General features: G+C 41.3%; 1 protein-coding gene across 5 annotated transcripts in view; it reads right to left on the bottom strand.

Moving 5' to 3' along the window:
- The window catches only part of lrfn5a (leucine rich repeat and fibronectin type III domain containing 5a), an 84,896-nt gene that overhangs the window by 24,615 nt on the left and 35,797 nt on the right, over positions 1-24,484 (bottom strand). For 2 of the 5 annotated variants that reach the window (XM_028982116.1, XM_028982107.1), the window contains 2 exons: positions 9,762-11,170; positions 1,196-2,979 (listed from right to left, as the gene is read on the bottom strand). In XM_028982116.1, the coding sequence (XP_028837949.1) occupies positions 1,917-2,979; positions 9,762-11,149 (2,451 nt within the window). In that variant the 5' untranslated portion in view covers positions 11,150-11,170 and the 3' untranslated portion in view covers positions 1,196-1,916. Of the gene's footprint in view, positions 1-1,195; positions 2,980-9,761; positions 11,171-14,069; positions 14,193-24,484 lie in introns of those variants that run through there. The other 3 variants (XM_028982133.1, XM_028982142.1, XM_028982123.1) reach the window with 2 other exon arrangements.

A 24,484-nucleotide genomic window follows, 5' to 3' on the forward strand; every position in this document is an offset into this window, starting at 1 on the left:
TGGGAATGTCAGTTTTAATTTTATAATGTTGCACTGTATTTTTGAGTAGAATATATTTTTTTTGTGTGTGTATTGCCCCTTTATTCAATTCATGTGTGGTGGGTTAAATGCAAAAGGACAAATATTTTTGTGTGCACCATGTGCTCGGGTGGTAGTAGCCTAGTGGGTAACACACTCGCCTATGAACCAGAAGACCCCGGTTCGATCCCCACTTACTACCATCGTGTTCCTGAGTAAGACACTTAACCCTGAGTGTCTCCAGGGGGACTGTCCCTGTAACTACTGGCTAAGGGTGTCTGATAAATGCTGTAAATGTAAATGTCTGTGCTGTGTTTGACAATCACTTAATTTTAACTTTCAGTAGAAAGATGAGACGCATTCTCTCCTTTTTCAAAACTAGGACATTAGGCTGGGGTGCTTAGGATGTAGCTTACTCGTTGTCACAATTGGGTGCAGCTGGAAACATGGCACCAATCTGCTTGACTGCAAGGTACCAGCCATGGAACAGGTGTGAGTAATTAGGTGGACATGGCTGGAACCTTGTTATAAGGACCTTCTCAGCAGCTGATTGGGGCTACGACATTTTCATGTGGACCGTACTTATGTGTTTAGTTCTTTTCAGTTCTGGCAATCGCCACACGCCTGTGGGTTAGTCTATGTTTTCCCCTTTTGTTTCCCCGGTTTTTGGCCCTCGTGCCATTTTGTTTGTGTATCAATAAATGTTTCCCAATATGTCCCAGTTCTGCACTTCATTCCCCGTCAGCTCGAGGACGTGACACTCGTTTTATTATAGCTAAATTTTGAGACATACTATATGTGATTTTTGGCTGTTTAAAGAAATAAATGTTATTGTTATTTGACCCCATCCTTCTAACAAACAGATCCAAATGGATTTTATACATTTGTATAGTTAAATACCGCATGAATTCAGGTCAGGAAATGAATGCACTTGTTTATGCCTTTTTGAAGAATCACTAGCTGCAGCTGCCTCATTGTGAGCAATACAGAGAATCTTCCCTCCTCCATCTCTTGAATGGTCTGAAGAAAACAAATGGTAACTGATGAATGTGCCATGTACCATGATTACCTAGCCTACTAGAATTTTTCTGAATCCCAAAGGATTCTACTGTCTAAGTCCAGCCAGGCTGCTACACCCCACCCAACAGAGAAGTGTGTGTACGACACCAGTACGATATCATTTGTGTATATGTATATATTTATTTTTGTTTTTTATTATACACAACATAACACTGCAGATATCTTTCTGTACATGACACTTGAGGCCTTTAAACAAAGGCAGTATTGATGTCAATGAAATGATTTTTTTTCTTTAAAAAATATGTTTAATAAGAGCTCCATTAACAAGTCTTTAATAGTCACTGTTTTTTCTGTTAGTATAATATGCAGGAAAAGTGTTTTTCCTTGAATAAAAAGGCTTTGTGTGAAATTCGTTCCTGCTCCTCTTGATTTTAAATTTCCATACCAATGCAAGCTCATATTCGGTGGTGCTCCTAGAAAGAGAATAGCTGTTAGGCAAAAGAAGGCACCAATGCTTTTTTTTCTTTTGCTAACGCCAAGGTATGCAAACTGTGAAATTGTGTCTCAGCTTGTTGGAATTAATTGGAGTATGACTGTGTGAGAGTGAGGTGCTCCAGGACAAGAGAAGCCAGTGACAGTGAGACAAGGCAGGTATCCTGTTTCCATTCCGTTTCCTCTTTGGGTAGGAAAAAATAGTCTCAGAAAAATAACCCATTTAAGAGATAAATGGGTAAAATAAAAATGGTGTTAAACACTGACACACATTGTGCATGTTTGCTACTCATAAACACACAACTGCACCTCACACACACACACACACACACACACACACACACACACACACACACCACACATAATTGCAAACTGGAGTCTCTCATTCAAACAGTGCTCTCTAGAATCCACTCAGAGCTGGAGTGACTGGCCTTTCCACTATCTGGGTTGTCCAAGGGGTGCAACATCCCATTCATAGATAGACTCCGCTTTGCAAACCAAATGTTCCCAAAATGTGTGTAGCCTTTGAAGAAGTGGTGTTTGGACAGATCCTCATTTAAGGAGTAGCGGCGTTTGGCCCTCCTTCCCTCCACAGGTAGTGTCATGTATTTAGAGGAGGGCCTTGGGTGTGCCCTCCGCAGGATGGGTGTGTCTTTAAATCGGTTGGGGGGCAGGTGAGCTGAAGGTTGAGAAGTGAGTGCAGTGGGCATCACTGCAATTTGCTGTAGGGCAGTGGAGTTGTTCCGGTTGGTGTTCTGTGTCTCGGCGCTTGGTAGGACCTCAAATTTGGGCTCAGGGCTCTTGGCAGCAATGGCCGGATTTGGTGCTGTGGCTTTGCGCTTTGGCTTTTGTGAGCCTGACGAGCTGGCAGTGGTCCAGCCTTGGCTGAGCTGGGAGGTAGCAATAGAGCACTCAACCAGAGACATCTCTGATGAATGCGTTAGGGTGTCCCCTAGGGATTTCAGGCATTCACCTCTTTGACCACCACTACAAACTCCACCATCACTGCTGCTTCTCTCCTGCCCATGCACCCCTACCCCTCCTCCTGTCACCACCATGGTCTGCTTGGAGCTGGTTGGTGTAACAGAACATCGCTGTGACTGTGCTCCATTGGTCTGCAAATGGACATTGGTGGTGACCATACCACCTTTGGCAGAATTGCTGCTGTTACACACTTTATATCGGATCATGAGAATGATGATGAACACAAGGACTGAGGCCACAATGATTCCACCAATGATAATTATCATGGTGCCACCCAGGAACTGGGATTGCATGAAATGGCAGCCCGGGTATTCATTCTTTGTGATGAACTGGACACACCCCACCACCCGTGTGGCTGTTAGGGAGGTGAGAGCATCATCGTAGATGGCCAGCACACAGAGGTCATACTGCGTCCCTGCTGCCAGGTTATTCACCAGGAAGTTTTTGCTTGTTGGTGGAATCATTCTGTTAGAAGAAAGATGACACAGAAGTTTAGTTTTGAATGAAGGTGCAATCACATCAGTTGCTACACATGACTAAATGAGGATGATAAAACCTTCAATTCTAGAGGACAAATATTCATTCTCTTTCTGTAAATAAGCAAGCACAAAAACAGTCACTGTTAGAATTCAATTTGTAATGGCCATTCCAGTGGAGACACAGATTCACTTTACTTGATTTACATGTCAAACTTTGAACTGACTATTGTATATCTTATTCCGATGAAAGAAAAATATTACTGTGTGGCACAGTACACTAATCTTATCATGCTATTCTTATCCAGGTGTGCTGTGAATTCCAGCTTTTAAATGAGATTTATGAGATTTAAGAGGTGGTGCACTCTAGCATGCATTTTTCAAATCAAGCTATATTTTTCAGGGCAATGGTCAAATGATGAATCTATTACATATGTGTGAATACATAAGCAGCAGACACTATATTAGGGATGAGATCAGAAAACATAATGTGACTTGAAAAACAAGACATGAAAAAAGATACAGCAATATCTCTGGCCTGTATGGAAGAACTAGAATTTAGTTTTCAATATTGGATGTCAGGTGGATGAAAAATTGTGATTTAAATCCATGCATGTTGGCAATTGCATTGTGTATACATCTGTTTTCTCACAGAAATTTAACTCTATACCAACTGTTTCAGAAACATGACTATAGTAAAATATAATTATTATGATTTGAAAGAATATATAAACCTATTTTATTTATTTAGCTACCTAACCTATTAAGTTTAGCATTTGTATCAACATTGTATTTTTTGCAAAAAACAGAATATAGCTTCTGATAATTACAGTAGAAGTTTTATTCAAAGATTATCAGTAGTTCATTGAAGACTGCACCAAAAATGGTGGTTCTCAACAGCCTAACAACCTGATCAACGTGTGTTTTACTTTCCAGGCTTTTTAAAGTCTGAAACAACAAATTAACTGTTAATTTGGGTTTCAGAAAAATATTGGGTTTATATTTATCCAATGACCTGTTACTCACATAGTCTGAGACAGCCCAATATTTATTATCCAGTATCTCTAATCTTAGTCGCTAGGCCTGTAATGATAAGACATTTTGCTGAACATGGGTGGTAGTAGCCTAGTGGGTAACACACTCGCCTATGAACCAGAAGACCCGGGTTCGAATCCCACTTACTACCATTGTGTCCCTGAGCAAGACACTTAACCCTAAATTGCTCCAGGGAGACTGTCCCTGTAATACTGATTGTAAGTCGCTCTGGATAAGGGCGTCTGATAAATGCTGTAAATCTAAATGTAAATGTAACAATAAATTGTACCAGGAATTATTGCGACGTTGTGAGAATTTTCAACCGATGTAATGATAATGGCATATTAATGCAAGTACACTCTTTCAACGATCAATAAACTTTAATTTCTAAAGAACATTTGACACTGGGACTGGAAGATATTTTTAATATAACACATAAATAAACAAAACAACCAAAAACAATAACAAGAAAAAACAACTCTCTGTAAACAAAAATATAAAAATATTACATTTGAAAGGGGAAACAGGTAAAACTGCCAGTTAGGTTGTTTGTAAACAAAAATGCTAACTAACAAATCACTCCATATGGACAAAAAAGCAAGAAATACCTAATACATATTTACTTTATGTGGCAGGATTTCTCAGGACTAGCAAGGTGATCAGCAGTGCCAAACATTCTCTCTGAGCTGGTGCTTGTTGCACAAATGTTGCATTTGTACATTTTGCACAAATTGTATGTATTTTTGAGCCAAGTTGTCCATCAAAGGATATCTTCTTGATCACAAGAAGCATCAAGTGCATCTTCTTGAAGAAACTTGGTCAGCTCAGGCTCAGCCTGCACTCTTTTTGGAAACGTAACATGGACCTGACTTGTGAGATGAGCTCTTCTGTTTTTAAAAAGGTCACTCAAGCTCTTCTTCTTGGTGTGTGTGGCAGCAGTAGGTTCATCCTCGTTTCCTCCAGCAGCTCTGCTGCAGCTCTCACCACTGGGACCTTCTCCACTTCCTTCTGGCCCTTTTAAGTCCAGTAGATTTTGCACAAGCTGATGTTTCAAATCATCCAATGCTCCTGTCTCCTTGATGCTGCCACCATACCTTGGATTGAAGATGGTGGCCATTCTCAGGAGGACTTGGATCAACAGGCGTGGGGTACTTCGGGGTCGGATGGAATGTGAGAGGGAATGCGAGAATTCAGGTCGGGGGCGGAAGAAGTGGTCAAAAACATTGGGTTAAAAAACAATGCCAAAAAGGGGTAATCCAAAGCTGTTGTCAGGGTAAAAGGGTAAACAGCATGGAACAATAAAAAACAGGCTCACATCAAATGAAAATAAATTCAGCATAGGCGTTTGAATGTTTGTTTGTTTTGGTCGCCATTTTTTAGTGTTGTGTCTGGGGCTTGAAAAGTACTTCCGGTTCACCGGGGTCATGGATGTAGGAGCGCACCCTGGTGCCCTGGTGGTGTGCTGGCTGGGATGACTCTGAGTGACCGTGGAAGTGAGAGCTGGTAGGAGACAGGGTTAACTTGCCGATGTACTTGGAATGGTCCTATAAACCTGGGTCCTAGTTTCTTGGCAGAGAAGGGCATTGGTAGACCGTGGGTGAAGACCCATACTCTGTCACCTGAGTGAAAGATGAGTGCAGCTCAGTGCAGTCTGCCTGGAGTTTCATGGACACATGTTAATTTCTAGCAAGTTCAGCCAGCAGGAGGTGTCTGGACCATGTGGTGGGTCAAGCAGTCAAGTGAATCTAGAAACAGCTTAAGCGACCGCAACTTCATCAGGGCGGAGATCAGGCTGCAGGCGAAGATGAATCCGGAATTGGGTGAGGAATCCTACGCACCATGCTTACTTTTTCCATCAAACAGGCACAGTGGAGCCATAATTGGAGCACTGCCGCGATATGACTGCATGGAAGTGGATGGGGAGGTTTGTGGTGTGGGTACTGGAGCAGAGAGAGGTCTCCTTTAATCAGCGCATGCTTAACTGAGGACACTGTGACCTATTTTCCCCTGAGAGGGTGTCTGTAAAGTAGGCCTGTTGTTTCATGGCTGCGTTAATTGAATCCAACACAGAAAAAAATTGCCAGGTGGGGTTAAGGTGACCAAGTTTTTGTCTTCCACCAGGACATGGTTGGGAGTTGATCCAACACCAGCCTCTCACCTCTTAATATTCTGCTTACTGCTCCATTGTGTGATAACATGCTGTGTGAAAGATAACAATACGGTTAATTATTTAATCTATATTCATATCAAATACTACATTTTGCATTTCCATTATTTATCAGAATTAGGTTGTATGCTATATTATTTTATATGCCAGTGCACTACCTACAGGCAATTGTGAAACAAAATAACTTTATTTATTAAAATAACATCACTCACCAGTATTAGATTTTGTTGTGGGAGATTAACCTCACTCTGTGCCTTCCTTAGGTCACTCCTCTAAGATGGCTCAGGTTAAATGCGTTGACCAAACTATGATACATGCTGTCCAAACCATGGGACACAGCAAGCTGAAGGTTGTGACCAAAGCTATTGAGCCAAGGCCAGACAAAATTCTTTATTGCATCAGCAATGTTCGCACCATTGACAGTAGTGAAGCAGACTAGTTTATGCTTATACAGTTTCCAGTCTACTAAAGCAAGCTTCAGGTTGACACAAGGGTGTCAAGCAGTATGGTTATCAAGGACTTATCTGGTCTTTAAACACTTGGAGTGCAGAGTCCAGGCATCTGTCATGTAATGTATGGTCAAACTCATATAAGGGGTCATGTTTGAACTCGACAACATATCCGCAGTGGCAGAGTAAAATGTGATCTTTAATGTCCTTAAGTATGTCATCTTTCATGCTGTTGTGGAATTGCTGTTTTTGACATATGTTCTTGAGGGCATTTTGTACTGGCTGTAAAATAATTTGAAGCATTTTTCGAAAGGCTGGCTTTTCAACAATATTAAAGGGTAACATCTCTTTAAGCGAACTACACTGCAAGTGCGCACCATTTTGCACCGTTCTTTTTATATTGTGCCCAGTGGCTGTGGACTGTCTGGAAAACTGAAGATGTTGCGATTGGCTTTGAAACCAGTTCCATCTGTTAACTGGGGCAATGGTGGCCTAGTGGTTAAGAAAGTGGCCCCATAATCAGAAGGTTGCCGATCCACCAAGGTGCCACTGAGGTGCCAATAAGCAAAGTACTGTCCCCACAAAATGCTCACCAAGGGTGATGGTAAGAGGACACATTTCATTGTCTGCACCGTGTGCTGTGCTGCAGTGTATCACAATATATGCAGTGTATGACAATCACTTCACTTTTACTTTTTCAACGTTGGTGTTTTCTCTGTTTTGCTACACTCTGTGGTACGACACCATGTGGCTTGCAAGTAGCATAAAGTCAGACCAAATGCACATCAGACCAAATGCACATCAGACCAAATGCACATCTGACCAAACGCGCATCTGACCAAACGCGCATCAGATGGTGTCACGATGTGCAGTGGTCAAAGTTCAACAGATTTTAAGTTTGACAGTAATGTGTGAACAACGCCACCAAGTGGCACACTTGCGCTGTGCTGTACAGCTTGGCACATTTTTGCGCTGCCCAAGCCATACAAAAATAACGAGTTTCGTTATTTTTAACAATAACAAGAATCACTGCGCAACATGCTGCTGGCACCCAACATGCTGACTGTGTTCTATTATAAACAGATGGTTTTACAATCAATCCACAAAATTATGAGCGATATGCTTTTATAAAATCAAAGCAATTTAACTTCATGTGGCACCAGTGTAGTTGTAATTTAGGAATATAAAGTAACTGATGAAAAAAATTATAATGGAGACATGGAGATGATGACAAAAAAAAAATAGTTTTGAGTTAAATTTTGGCAAATATAATCTGAGAATGCATGGATGCTTGAAATGTTCTGAATACCAGTATCATATTTCCCAGAGTTTAAGTTTAGGTTGCATTGATTAGGGTGCATGTCAGGTGCACGTTTAGGACCTAACCTAAAATTCCTTAGATAATGGGTAGAAACAAAAGAATCCTGACACTGCAGTTGTTAAGTGATACCAGAAACCTGGCATTAGTGGGAAAAAAATACACATTCTTTTTTGCTATTTTGTGTATTAATTCCAAACTGCCAACAAACTGATTTCAAGAACATTATGTCCATGACTTTAGCCAAGGAAAAGAAAAGCACTTTGTCAAAAGACTACTCACTGTAATGAATAAACATTAATGTTTGTACCCTATAGACTGTTCCTTCATCACTGGACACTAAATTGTAATTAAGTTTGAATCATCAATTTTCAGTGAAAGAATAAGGTAATATAATCAATCAGTTTGTGGGAGCTCACTAATAATGAATAATAATTAACATATTAATAACTACATGAGAGGGGGTGGTCTGTATAGTAGTTGAAGGCAATAGTGTTTGCAGGCAATATGGATATTAAATATCAATACAATGGAAATGGTACCACTTGCTTTTATCAATAAAATTGATTTTTATATCAGGACTAACAAAGCACATAACTTAAATGCGTAACCAACATGCTTCAGAAATATGTTTAGTAAATGTCTTAAAAAGAGATGCTAACAAATCCATATGAATTAAAACCTCTGTGCCACCACCGGGCCCGCAAGTGGGCATGTGGATGTCCGAGGGGATGGCAACCCAGAAGCAGACATGGCCAGGGACTTCGTCCAATATAAAACAGCCATCTTGGAAGTCGCCCGCTCTTTGTTGAATTTATTTGCATTGCTGTTCATCTTCGTTGATCCTGACCTCAAGCCAAACAACTGGACCTCGACTTTTGGACTTGCCTGTACCTTGTTAAAAGCCAATGTGGCCAACTAACCATGCTCATGACCATTCCATTGTCTCACACACTGACGGCTCAGTCGCCGATGCCCTTAACCCCCGCCACTTGACCAGGACTCAGCCCGGCACCTTCCTGTACGATTACTCCATGGTAACCCCAGTCTTCTCTGATATCTCCATTTATGCCTCTGTTCTGCCTCTTCTCATCCTCCCATTATGTCCACATGTGTGCTCCAGGGCCCCGGCCATGACACACAATGAAAAATCTGGACAAATAATACTATGATTTGTAGCTAAGCAGTCACTATATGGTCAAAAAAACATTTGCAATACAGTTTTATCCATTGTTCATGAGTCACAATTCACGGTGTTCTCACAAAATGTTTACAGTGGTGCTACATGGTGGTGCAACAATAGTCTCAGAGTGAAATTGACTGTCAGTTACAGTACATTGGTGTTATTAACTAAGCTAATTGCCTTTATCTTTAAAAAGAGACCTTGATCAAGCTCAATATTACTGAGGCTTAAACGATCTGAGATGGTATTTTGAAGATTGTAGAATGCCAGTGCTTCTATTGCTGATTTTTGGTAAGTATGACTACACCTCCTCTACAGTGCTGTGATAAGGGTGAACAACAATATTGGGTTACTGAAAGATGTGTGGGAGAATTGTTTTCTTTGTACCTCAGCACTTAATTTTCAACTGGAAATTTGAATTAAGTCCTCACTTGATATCCTTATGTGGATAATGGCTAGAAAGTGGATAATGGATACCCTCCAAAACTTAGAGCTTAAATACTTGTTTTCAGATTTCCTGCCCAGCTATACGTTATATATAAAAAATGTGAAAAGGTGCAGAAAAGTTGTTCAATTCACCCTCAAATCTTTGAATTGACACTGAGGCAAATTTGCTTACCTGTAAACAAGAGAGTCATCATATGTCCCATTGTACTGGATCTGAAACATACGAATACCAAGGATGTTCCTCTGGAAATTGAATTTGATAAGTGCAGTAGAAGAGGTGGCATCAGCTATAACAACTCTCTTGTCCAGGCTGGTTTTGGCATCAGCTGTGTGGTTGCTGCCGTTGGCCCCTGCTTTAGTAGAAGTGGAGATGTCAGATGATCCTGGGTCAGGTTCCTGGATATTGTTGGTGCTGTTGGAAATATGGGGAAGCTTGATAATGACCAGATCAACAGTCTGGTGCGCCTCACCAGCTGGATTGGAAGAAATGCATGTAAATGAGCCTGTGTCCTTTACAGTACTGATGAGGATATCAAGTGTCCCATTGGTGTAAACCACAGTGCGTGATGAATTGGACACCAATTTCCCCTCAGGAGAGATCCAATGAATGGCAGGCTCTGGATCACCCCGGGCCTTGCATTTCAATGCAACCCGCTGACCCTCCAATACACGCATCTCGTGAGAGTGTCGAGTGATGAGAGGTGGCTCACATAGGAATTCCTCTTCAGGGATTGACCAGAAGTAACGCCCAGAGAGGTGTGAGGGGGTGGCGCAGGTCTCCAGGTCATCTTCTCGGCTGAGTCTCCTCAACCAAAGGAGCTCGCAGTTGCAGTGGAGTGGATTTCCACCAAAGCTCAGTGCAAACGAAGAAGGGTTCATGATGCCTGATGTGGCCAGGACCTGTGCTCGCTGGAACAAGGGATCAGGTGGGAGCTTCTGAAGTTTGTTGGAGGTGACATCTAGACGGTTGAGCTTTTGCAGCAGGGAGAAGGTGCCCTCAGGGATGTACTCAATCATGTTATGATCCAAACTGAGGGTGTGGAGGCTGGCCATTCGTTGAATGGCTTCCCAGGGTACAGTTTCCAAGTTGTTGTAGGACAGGTCAAGCTCCTCCAGTGCCAGCAGATCATTGAATGCACCCTGGCTGATGAGTGTGAGCTGGTTGTTGTTAAGGATCAGGTGGTGAAGCTTGGACATGCCACTGAAGGTGTCATTGGATATGCGTGTCAGCCGATTGCTGTTGAGGTGAAGGGCTCGAAGATTCTCTAGATCCGTGAAGGCATGTGGCGTGATGTAGCTGATGGTGTTTCTTGACAGCGTTAGGTCCACCAAGCGTGTCATGTTGGCAAAGTCCTTGCGCTTTACACTTGTGACAAAGTTGTCTGCGAGGCGCAGCTCAACGGTGTTGCGGTCAATGTTTGGAGGGACAAAAAGAAGCCCTTTTTTGGCACATAGGGTGGCAAGGTTAGGGGACAAAACTTGACACATGCAGCGTTTGGGACACATCTGGGCCTTCACTGCCATTCCAATAATCATCAGACAGAGCAGCAGTTTTTCCATGATAAGTCAGGTTTGTACAACCTACACGAGAGAAAGAAAAAAAGGGTGTAAAAATTTTTTTTGGAATCCTGGAGGAACTGCACGATAAAATATGAACAAGCATAGTGTTATTTAAATATATTCTGACAAAGTATTTTTAAGTAAACTCTTCAGCTGATTAAAAAAGATTTTACATAATCACTCGCATCATTCAAATATCTGATATTTCACTGGCCTTATGGGTGTGGCAGAAAGTCGAGTTTCAGTAGAATTGCCATGATATTTTAACTGGTATGTGGTTATGCTATAGGTTGATTTATCTGTAAAAAGTTTATTATACAACTTCCAGCTGCAGTTTCTTTGCTATGAACACGTTACCCTTTCAAGAACAGTTACATTTAAATTTACAGATGAAATTATATGCTACAATATATACCATCTAACGTCTATGTTGAATTAATTTCGCAATATGATTTTCATGCCATATCGCACAGCCCTAATCTTATGTAACTTTTTTGCCTAGTTTTTACCATAAATGTTGCTTTATCCTTGCCAGGGTAGGGTTTTATCACACATTCTCATATGAGTGGTCACATAAACATCAATTCATGTCATCTTCTGAATACAGGAATACATTTTCAACATCCCTCATACATTTTATGGATGTCCATATCTCCAAATTTACTTGAGAAGGCGTTAATGGCTGCCTGCACTCCATCTAACAAAACTGCATGAGTAAGTACAGCCATTAGACCCTAAAGCAAATTATTCAATTAGCATGTTACAAATTATGATGAACAAAAAATCAATTATGCTTCAAAATATGCATGCTGCTCTACAACACTGTTTACGAGACTTTTTATTCAAACCCAAGTAGTACATAATTCTCTCTTGCTGCACATATACAGCATGTGACTCATGCTATCTTTTCACACTAGGGTCATTTGCACTGCTTTAAAACACATGGAAGAGCTGAGAAAGATGGAGAGTCTTGTCATTATGCCACCACCCCCCCACCACCACCACCACCACCACATATCACTACAGTAATTACACTAAGGAGTGGAAATATAATGACACAAATGGGCTTCATGAAATTAAAAAGCATACTGAAATACAATGGGCTATGAGGACTAAATGGGTCCATTGTGTAGATCAGTTATCAGCCAGCCATCAATTTATCTGTTCTCGTGCAGTGTTGTAAACAAAGTAATACCAGTTGGGTTTCATGTTACCTTTGTTTCAAATACTTTTACGGTGGTTCAAAGTGTGCATTAGTATGTTTTTTCTTTCACTATTTGTCGCTACAAGACAGAGTGGCTGTGACACGACCCTAAGGACCCTATAGTATTTTACTATTAGAACTTGGCGGGTGACAGGTGAGCCCACAGGAAGGTCATCGCTCCAGGGCAATCAAAGCAAACAGCACTGCCCACACACATGGCTAGCAGAAATATCATGTTCATTGTTTACGCTACATAATTTTTTTTTAATCTGGGTGAGATGACAAATAATGAAGAGAAAGAGAAACATGCTAAGGACCAGATGGGGCACTGGTGGCCTAGCGGTTAAGGAAGCATCTCCGTAATCAGAAGGTTGCCGGTTCAAATCCCGATCTGTCAAGGTGCCACTGAGGTGCCACTGAGCAAAGTTGCCACTGCTGTTTTTATTCCTCCTTGCCATAACATGCGTACTTATACCCTGAATGCAGCTGCCATGTGCAAGCTGGCTGGAAAAAGATAACACCATAAGTCCGACTGCCTTTCCATTCTTATAAGCAAAATAAAAGTCAGGCGTGCAGCACACAAAATGGCTGATCAACCAACTATGCTATTCCAACCAAAAAAAGACTAAAGGCTCTGCTGTCGGAACAACACTTATCTACTGTTTTCTAATACATCAACTGAACAAATGCAAGGCAGCAGTACCATGTCACTGAATGCAGGTTGATATTAAAGCCTATGTCAGGCATAGTGTCAGGGATTGTCTCTGGCTATCCCATGTGGAATGCTTTCCCATAATATTGAGGCTGAAACTGCATTTCCTGGTTTAATTGGTTTTGTGTATATTTTCACCACAATCTATTTCTAGAATGTTTGAAAAATTATTTTAAAAAGTGCTGTTACAAGAAGTAGTAGTTGCGCCTCCCAAATCTCATGCTTCTCTGTTCTACTACTGACTAATCGCTGTGCAGCATTTGTTCTGATTTCTCCTGAGGCAGGATTGTCTGGCCTATTGGTGCACATCACTTGTTCCAATTCCCTTAAATGTGGTTTAGTGAGCCAATTGCTGCGCCGGATATGTTCCAATTTTGTGTCAGCCAGTCAGAGAGGCGGATTTGTTTCATCCCACCTGACAACGTCATGGACCAAAGACAGCGTAAAACGCCTTCAAAAATGAGGTATGATTCTGATTTGAGAATCAGAATCATGTTTATTGGCCAAGTATGTGAGTGAACACACATACAAGGAATTTATCTCTCATACACAACACCATAAAACAACAATATAGTCTGATATTTTGTATACAGAAAGTATACAAAAATTACAGAAATAATACCACAAGTGTACAAGTGCAGCTGCAATGTGTGTGACAACTGTTAAGGAGGGTGATGGCGAGGGAAAATAAACTGTTCCTGTGTCAGCTGGCCCTAGTATGCAGGCTTCTAGATCATCTGCCAGCAGAGCAAAAAGTGTGTGTCCAGGGATCTGTGATAATTTTCTCTGCCTTTGTCCATTTGTCCATTTGTCCATCAGTAAACACCAGTAAGAATCATGTGGAAATGAAGGAAAGGTCAGAGAGGCTGAACACATTTGGATTTAATTATTTTATGTTATGGTTATGTTTACTGTGTCTCAGCCTCCTCCAGACCAGACCTGGTCGGAGCAATAGTAAGGGATTTAAGTTGTAAGTTAACTTTCAGCCTCATTGTATAATTTACCTTTCAAAATTTTTCTGTCTTCAGAAGGATGCAAAGGCACAAGGTGGCTTCTTTCTAAACCAGAGGCGGTGCTGTCCGTGGTTGGAAAGGACCTGCTTCCCTTACACAGAGAAGAATGGGCAGCATCCTTCTCACCACATAAAAATACAAAATTATTTAAGTTAACATTGTCCCCGAGCAGGCAGCAGTTGAACGGAATACAGAATTGTCTGAAGGACATTAGACAGTGGATGCTTACGAACTTTATTTTGTTAAACCCTGATAAGACAGAAGCTCTTGTACTTGGGTCTCAAGCACCCAGACATGAGCTGGCTGACTACATCTTAACTCTGGATAGCCTTTCTATCTCACCAAGTAATACCAAGGATCTAGGTGTCCTCATTGATGCAGGTCTCTCATTCGATTCGCATGTAGATAATATCACTAGGATAGCATTCTTTCACTTTATAAATGTTGCAAAAATAAGAGACATCATCTCAATGCGTGTTGCAGAAAAATTGGTCCATGTCTTTATTACATCAAGGTTAGATTACTGCAATGCATTACTGTCTGGATGCTCTAGTAGGTGCATGAGTAAACTCCAGCTAGTTCAGAATGCTACAGCCAGAGAATGAAATATGCTTCATTACTGTTTAAAATATGTCTTATCATTGTCAAAGCTTAGGTTTCATTATACCTCCTTGCTGCATTAACCATGATTAACACAATGTTTTGCTTATAAAATGTCTGAAAGTCCTTACAATATGTACAATGTAAATGAATAAATTATTATTATTTTTTTATGCTGTTTTAATATGGAATACTTTGCCAGGTTCACAGAACACTACACAACGAAGGGCCCCGAACGCTTGATGCAGTACATGAGGTGGTACATGAGGTTTAAGGCTCTGAAGGGTGTTCCTGGTAAAAAAAAGACTGCATTAAGTGAATCAATGTGGAGCCAGAGTTACAGGACACATCATGAAAAGATGTAAAACTTTTCATGTAATTAAGACAGAGAAAAGTTAATGCTCTCTGTGCTAATCAGAAATTGAAACAAATGGCTAGTTGCTAGCTTAATTTGTAAGATGCAGTTTTTTTTTGTAGAAAGTTGTGTTTGTTATTTGAATTTTTTCTTAAAAGTTCTTTGATTATTACTGTACATTAATAATCTAAATGTATAACTAGTATGAAGGAATTATGGTGAAGTTCACCTTGGACAAGACTATTTACTGTAGAGTATTGAGTTCGTCCTCTTATATTTAATTTACATATTTATACTACAACATCGCTTGAAGCTGACATCACTGACCTGCGACACATTCAGAGCCTACTGTGACTCGACGGAGTATAAGATTTTCATGTGCCGCCTTTAATTGCGGTAATGCTGCTGTAATATAAAGATAACGATGTTTGACCATAACATAGGTTGTTTTTTTTGAGTGTTTAAAGTTTTTTAGAAGACACGTGTGCGCCCGCTGCCACCAGGACGACCCGGCTGGGCAGCAGCTGCACAATGCGCAGGCATGTTAAACTCCGCTGAGTAAACAAGTAAACAGCTACAAACCCTGCTAATTGCGGTCGTGAATGCATTCATAGTCTCAAAACTGTAATTCTTATGGACATACAAAAAGTGCCCGCATTTTAAGTCAATGGGAAAATAAAAAAAATTCAAAAAATAATAGTTGCATATAGAAAATCAGGCCAAAAAAGAAAAAAAAATAGTAATAAAAAGTAATAGAAGAACAGTACTTTGGCTTTTCAAGCCAAAGTAATAATGATACATAAATTTTGTATGAGACCATCGTGGCACACCCTCCTTGTTGACCTCCACTACGGTCGTTCAATCCTTGACAACAGCATTTTACGACATTCGACGTTCTGAACACGGCGTCAACTCCACTTTTACGCTATTATTCAGTGTGCAGAAAAAAAGTTCCTTTCTGGGGACACCACCTAACATCTTGCCTAGGGCTGGGTCATGGTGTTTTTTGTCAGGTCTGGGCCTGGGTCATAGTGTTTTTTTATTTTTTTTTTTAACATCATGACCAAATGGCATGGACAGCTCAATCTGATGGAATTTTGAATTAAAAAGGCAAAAACGCCCCTGCCTGCTGGAGAAGACGTCTACCCCCCCTCCACACCACACACCCACCACCATCTCCAGTGATGTGCCCAGCCCCGAGTGGGATAGCCCAATGGTCCCGGGACCCTTCAGTGGGGCAGCAGACGCGGATGAGATCACCACCATCCTCGCGCGTCTGTCTGGGTCAGCATGGGGCTAGAGTGCAGCCCTCTGGCAGCAGGGAGAGACCGACAGGAGTTTTCGGGACTTCCTGCAGAGACTGAGGGTGGAGTTTGATCGGCCAGAGCCTGAGCCAGGGATCGAACTCTGCCCCTCCACCACATCCAGCACCAGTCAGGATCCGGGGGAAGATGACTCAGCACTGGCGGGCGACGAGGAGGTCCCGGAGCGCCCAGAGAGGGAGCCAGACAACCCTCTCTTCTGTTTGTCTCTGTCTGTGTGTCTGTGTGCGTAGCATTTGTCCATATGTCGCCCCCACTTCCCCTCTTTGTGTGCACCAGATGGTGACCCAGCAGCAGAGCCGAACCCCAGGGATGGAGTTGGCCTCCCTGTTGTTGCTGTTACATCTCCTTCACCACCTCCTGGGCGAGCAAAGGCTCCCAAAATTAGTGCATCTGATGCAGTTGAGAGACTTTCATAAAGTATCTAAATAAGGGTGGGATGTTTGTTGTCATTGTTTTGTAAGAATGGACATCACGGGAGCCTGCTTTTGCCTTGGGGGGGGAAGTGTGACATTCCTGTGTCGATGGTTGTGCGTGAAGATTTGACACCTCTGTTTTACATGTCTTTTGTCTGACGGTTACGTGTGAAGTATCAGCCGTCAGGACCGCCCAAATGGGAGGCACTGGGGGCATGACATCAGAAACAACAGGTTCTGATTGGTCAGTGACAACTTCCTGTAGGCCAGTGACAACTTCCTGTAGGCCAGTGACAACTTCCTGTAGGCCAGGGGTATAAAAGTCTGCTCACATGTGGAAACAGGACCTCTGAGCTTCTTGCTCAGGGGGTTTTCCATCGGAAGCCGGAAGGCTTCTGAGCCTTTCTCTCCCCCTCTCTTTCTCTTCTCCCTCTTTACTCTTTCTTCTCATTTTTATTTTCTCTGTATCCTTGGTACCTTTTTACATTCAATATTCACATGTAACTACAATAATTATTTACCGGTGTTAATAAATTAGAAACTGTTCATTTTTAACCTCTACTGTGCCATGCCTCTTTCTGCCAGGTAACATCAAATTGGAGTGGTTGAATACAGTGCTTTGTGTGGAGGGAGAAAGAGTTTTTTCTACACACTCTATTCTCTTCTCCCACACCACATGGTCTTCATTGTTTTTACAGTTTGTACCTAAAAGACTTACTAATGTTTTCTAATATTTTGTTTCTTTGGCTTACTCCTAGTCATGTTGCAGAGCATGTCCGCATCCAGCAGGGTCGACTGCCATATCTCCTTGCGGTTGGGCATCAGAAAAGCAAGATTGAGATGCTTATCCATGAAGATGTAGAAGCTGTCATTCCATGAAAGGCAAACCACTCCCTTGGGGCATTTGATTTACTTTTCAAGGCACATTTTGTGTTTCATTATTTCATACAGTGTTTTAATTCAAATGTATGAATGCAAAAATAAATGTTCTTTTTCAAAATATTTTTTTGGTGGAATTTCATTCTTAACATCTTAAATCAAGAAATTAGTGAAACTAACACTGACCAAATAGTAAAAACTCCACCAGTGTTGATTCTAATCCTTTAATGTTACTTCAACTCTGTTTTGTGAGTTAAAGAAATGCTGAAAGAAAGTTAAACTCTGAAATAGTGTTAAATATTTAACCTTTTAAAAAGTGTTACTTTAACTCTGGAGAGTGTGGAGCTATATAAACCCAGAAAAACTTATTAAAATCAACTCTCTTGGCGTTAATTCAACACTGGACTTTTTGCTGTGTGTGCACACAGTGAAAAGTGCTATTGAAAGTTTGGTACACACAGGACACTCTTAGGACTGAATCTCTTAACTGTATTGTATAGAGTTGCTGGATGGAATTAATTACAAATTAAAGAAATGAGTGGCCATTGTTAAGGCATGATGTGTATGCCTGTAACATGTTTAACTGTAGTTCTAGAAGATGGAGGAACTGTTGAAAAAATAAATTTTAAATGAATATGCATATCCAGATGCATACAAAAAGTATTTCCAGTTTAAATCTGCTGCTGAGACAATCACATGAAGCTGTAAGAAAATGAACTGGAACAGTACACCACCTGAAATGGAACTACAGTTTTGCACAGAGCCTCAATACATTAGACCAGTAAAAATCCGCGGATTTTGATGTCTGCGAATACAGACAAAACCAAGGAAGAGCAACAAAATCAGGCAGAGAAAACCCGACAAAGAACAGGAACAATCTTACTTGGATTGTAGGACGAATAGCAGGCAGAGTGTTTGCAGTAGGGATTCAAATAATGATTGAGCGATTGCCTTGTGTCACCTAATTTCTATGTTGCTCCCAGTCATGCAAACAGTCACCGACATTATGTATAAAATGAGTTTAAGTCTAAGGTAGAAAATATATTTACATTTACAGCATTTATCAGACGCCCTTATCCAGAGCGACTTACAATCAGTAGTTACAGGGACAGGGTTAAGTGTCTTGCTCAGGGACAAAATGGTAGTAAGTGGGATTTGAACCTGGGTCTTCTGGTTCATAGGCGAGTGTGTTACCCACTAGGCTACTACCACCCCATTATACACCCCAAAATACATTCAAAATTACCTAATTTGGACAAGAATTAGTCCTTATCTGGATATCCTGGGGATGTAAATACCAGATGTCATCTGACATCACAGTCTGCAAATTCAGAGAACCAACAGTGGATGACAAAGATGACCTGAAAAAGACGATGCTTCAAAGTCTCTGAGCTGTGGGAATGATATCGTTTGCCCTTTTCAAGAGGTCCTAGGAATGTGGATACTGGACACTTGAAGTAAAAAAAAATCTGGCATCACAGTCTGCACCTTCAGATGACCAACAGCAGACGTGCAATGACCTAAAAAGTACAGGACGAACAAATATATTGGAATCTACTTTTGGGAAATGGGGAAGGAAAGGATCACTCACGCAGGGGACACTCAACACAAGACCACACATGAAACACACAAAACAACAACATCATCATGAAACACTGAAAACAGGCCATGTCTGGGACTACACCTGCTGGCCCACCGATTAACATGCACACAGTGACAGATGAGCATCAAGCATCAAGATCAGAGTTTAAAGGAGGGAAAACAGGTTTAGGTGATCAGCATGGGGCATGGCTTGCATTCAGTCTCCCATCTCATGCTGGATGCCGGGAAGGCTTGTAAAAGCAAAGATGCTTTATGAAGATATAACAATAAAAGTTATTTCTCACTTATTGTCAGTGCCCAACTTCAGTGAAATTATTTGCACCCTTATGTAAAGGTCATATTTTTGTTAAAGCTGAAAGCTGCATACTGACCCTGCATATGAGTCGTAGGTGTATGGGCAATAACAAATATGCTTGACCGATTGACAACACTAAAAGACAGATTGACAAGATAGACAAGATAAAGACAGTTTGTTTTCAATGATTTGACTATTTAGCATGAAGCCAGTACAGTGTGTTTTGACCAACATGACATTACCAGCTGAAAATAAAAAAACACAGACAATTCTAATTGTTTTCATGAAGAACTAAAGCTGTCATGCCCTCAGCCTATTTGCCTGTCTACCCCAATCAGCCCCTGCATCACCACTCTACATAAAGGACCAGTGCTGGGTTGATTCTACTGTGTTGAACCGCTTTGTGGGCCTTGCCTCCCATTTTTGTTTTAGTTAATTATCTATATGGACAGCAATTGAAAAACAAGATCCTTTTTGTTTAAATAAAGTGACAAAAGTGTTCACTTAAGATAGTAAATGAGATTACAGTTATAATGTGTAAAACTGTAAAAACAGTTAAAATGTGCACAAATTATGAAATGGAGTTTGAACAGTTTTGAGAAGACCATTTCTAATCTGAAAAATGCACCAAAATGACTACGCAACTGTATTTCACCAAGTCACTATTAATCAGGATATTCTGTCTGAAATTCTCGGTCATTTGCAAAACCACAATCACTGCTTTCTGTCAGAAATGAAAAAGACCATTGAACTGCACTTTTTTATTTTATATGTCATTTTAAAAGAACACATTTTGCACAATGATACAGTTCCTTAAGACTTAAATATGTGATATCTAAAACACAGCCATATTCTGTGTTCCTGAACCCATGAAAACAACTTTCCTTTTCTCTTGTCCTCTATCTCCTCATCACATAACCACAGGGGAATCAGCCCCTTTACAGCCCTTCTTGCAGAACGCCCAGCCCCCTGTCAGGAATCCCTCAAGCCAGTTTCTCCTCATAACCTTCACTTCTCAGTCTGATCACAGCACGGCCTGTTAGCCTCAGCTACTGGAACCTATATGGGACACCAATCACAGCAGGAAGCCTGATAAGCATGGGGCCATCTAGAGTGAGCTGGCCATTCAGATATTTCTGGTATGCCCCCCTCCAGGAGGGTGGGTCTTTGCTTTTCATATCCACAAAGTGGCAGTATTCATCAACTGATCCAATCACCGCAGCCCCCAGGGGCTTCTGTATTGTTCATTTTTCTCCCTGCACTATATGTTGATTTTTCGCCTCATGATTTTAGCAAGTTAAATAATAATAATAAAAAAAAACAGTACAGATACACATACACACTTTCATGTGGTACTGACAGGCCAGGAAAGAGAAAAAAAACATTAATCTACTGAGAGCTGTCAGATATGCGTAATAATAACTTTTAGACCTGTCATTGCAATAACTCCCCTTTACAGTCCCACCAGCAGGAGCATACTGTTGATCACAGTACATTACATTACACAGTACATTTAGTACATTGACAAACATTGTTGTAGCTAGCATTTTTGTGGAATTTGCTAACTACTGCTGTCAGGATTAACCACAGGTGCTGTTTCCAGCGGTAGCCAATCTGGACGGCTTTGAAAAAGCCTGTGATTCTGCCCCTCTGCAGTGATGACATTCTTTGTGTGGGCCTGGCAACTGTTTGGCTCTGTTGTTTTGAGTTCTGGCAATCGCCACATGCCTGTAGGTTAGTTTTGTTTCTTCCCCCTTTATTTCCCATTTTTGACCATCGTGACTGGTTTGGTTTCTGTTTAATAAATCCTTGTTCCCATTATGTCCCGCACTTCCTTCCCCCATCAGCTCACCGACGTGACAGAATGCCACCAAAAGTGCAGAGGAAAAAGGCAGAGGAGGGGAAAAACGCGGCCAGCCAGAGTACAGACGCCAGCAGAGAGCGTTGCAGGGACGCCCGTGGGGTCGGGAGGATCCGCGGTGGGACGCGCTGGGACCGGGATACGACCCACCCGTTCTGGACCCACCCGACCCCTGGAGAGTCTACGAAACCAGGAAGCGGCAATGGAGATGTTCAGCCAGCGGAGAGATGTGCCGGCACCAGCAGGGATGGCCAGAGTACTGCCCTTGGGAGTTGATCGCGCCCTGGATCAGGAATGTCAGAAGAGTGGACGACCCTCGGGAAAGCCAGTGGGAGGACACGGACAGCGAGAGCGACGATGACGTGGATTGGTGGGCGGTTGGGGGCGGGATGGCTCCACCCATCGCGCGCGTCCGAGATCAGCCTGAGGGACCGGCTGACCAAAGGCGGAACCACGTCTGGGAGCCAGCCTGATGCGATGGAGGGGGGCTCTGTCAGGATTGGTTCCAGGTGATGTTGCCAGCTGTAGCCCCCAACCGAACACCAATCCACGTCATCGTCGCTCTCGCTGTCCGTGTCCTCCCACTGGCTTTCCCGAGGGTCGTCCACTCTTCTGACATTCCTGATCCAGGGCGCGATCAACTCCCAAGGGCAGTACTCTGGCCATTCCTGCTGGTGCCGGCACATCTCTCCACTGGCTGAACATCTCCATTGCCGCTTCCTGGTTTCGTAGACTCTCCAGGGGTCGGGTGGGTGGTAGTAGCCTAGTGGGTAACACACTCGCCTATGAACCAGAAGACCCGGGTTCGAATCCCACTTACTACCATTGTGTCCCTGAGCAAGACACTTAACCCTAAATTGCTCCAGGGAGACTGTCCCTGTAATACTGATTGTAAGTCGCTCTGGATAAGGGCGTCTGATAAATGCTGTAAATGTAAATGTAAATGTAGCCAATCCGGACAACTGTTAAAAGCCAGTGACTCCGCCCCTCTGCAGCGACACTGCGCTTCCTTCCCCCGTCAGATCGCTGACGTGACAACTGCACTGTATGATGGATAAAATAATGCAAGCTTCTTCAATCCAATGTGTAGAGGGTAACGGGACACCCTTGTCAAGTGTAAATGATTATTTTTTAACCATTAGCAGGTGTCACTGTTTGGTGTCACTACATTTACACCTGGTACCCTGCAGCAAAGATGCAAGAACAATTCCTAGGTAATTCTAAATAAATACTATTCCACTATTGTTCTTGCACAGGTTACATGAGAACAGAAATGTCTCAGCAAAAATTACTGCCTAAAAGATTATCCTGAATGTAATGACCAAAATATCTATGGAGAACACTACTGCTAAAACCCCATTTGAAAAGAAAAAATGCATCTTCCATTCATTAAAGATCCCTGAGCTACCTGTATGGAGAGTAATTTTTTTGCCCCTATGCTTGGAGTGTGTGTGTCTTTGAACATTACAACTGCATGCCATCAAGGTCCAATAACATTTCTATAACAGGGTCAGGGCACATTTTTGAATTATTGAGGTAACATTCACAATCTAATGTTGTAGGAGAAGGCTGGAAATGTAACCTGCAAGGTCTACAACAGAGAACTATTTTCACATATATTCACATACTCTGTTTATATATATATATATATATATATATATATATATATATATATATATATATATATATATATATATATATATATATATATATATATATATATATATATATATATATATATATATATATATAAAAAAAAAAAGAGATCATTTTCATAAAATATCTCTTCATGCAGTCGACAGAAAGTCCATAGAATGCAATCTAGTTTTTGATTAGAAGCCAATGATTAAGAGAACAGCGCTGTGCTGAATCATGTGAAAATTGACATTGGTTAGGTTAACACACAGAGCGTAGCTGCTCATGTGCTAAAGCTGTTGGATACAGCATCTGTAAAGAGGAGAATACAATATGCATGTTATATGCATGTACAATGAGATTAAAAGCAACTCCTTCAGTACATACATGTATGTATTAAATAATAAAAAAAAAAAAAAAATTAGCGCTATAAACACAATAAATTACCATGTAAGGTTTTAAATATGGTGTGATATGTAGTGTGGGTTGCACAATATTGCCCATTGTCATTACTGTTTCAAAAGTATTTCAGAGTAATGATGAAAATGTACAGTGAGCAGTTAATATTGATAATGAATAACTAATAATGATATTGCACAATACACAGATATTGCACAGTATTTACAACACCAATTAAATATTAATATTGCACAGCTGGTGGATAGAAGGAAGTCAGGGGGTTCTTAAGTCAGACTGTTTGGTCAGTGCATATGTGAGTTTAGAGTAGTACACAGTGTTACAGTAGTACACAGTTTCCTTTTGGGAAAAAGGAGGAGCAAAAACAACAGAGGAACAGTGAAAATGATGACAAATAAAACACATTCAGGCAAATACAAGACATCAGAGACCACCCAAGGCTCAAAAGGTTAGGACAATGTTGAAAAAAGTGTCTGAAGAATTTGGTAGTTTGGAGATATTTCGGCTATTTAAAGTCTGACACGAAGCATAGATAATCTCAGATCATTTCCTTATCGCTTTTAAAAATATGTTTTAGACAAAATAAAATCAACTCCCCTTGCTATAGAGTCAAACGGACAATTACATCAAGTGCAGCGCAGAGGTTTATTAATACCCCACCAAATTTATCACAGCTAATTGACTGACCCTCAGACCCCGCTGAACTCAACCAAGCGACTAAAGGCCTAGAATTAACACTGTGTACTACATTAGATAATGTTGCTCCCCTCAGAAGGAAAACAGTCAAATAAAATATTTCACAGACGCTCGCTAAAGCAGACCGCCCAAAAATTAGAATGTAAATACAATCAAAGTCTTATTCCAAATAGCATGGAAAAAGAGTGTCAAGCTCTATGGACATATCTGTCCTTTTTAATAGACAAGAACAAAAATAATCTCAGATTCTTGTGTAATACTGTATCCAAACTAACGAGAAAGAAGACCGACATGGAATTCATCACTCAATATAAATCACAGTAGCAAC

Source organism: Denticeps clupeoides, chromosome 1, assembly GCF_900700375.1.
Source record: "Denticeps clupeoides chromosome 1, fDenClu1.1, whole genome shotgun sequence".
NCBI classification, from domain to species: domain Eukaryota; kingdom Metazoa; phylum Chordata; class Actinopteri; order Clupeiformes; family Denticipitidae; genus Denticeps; species Denticeps clupeoides.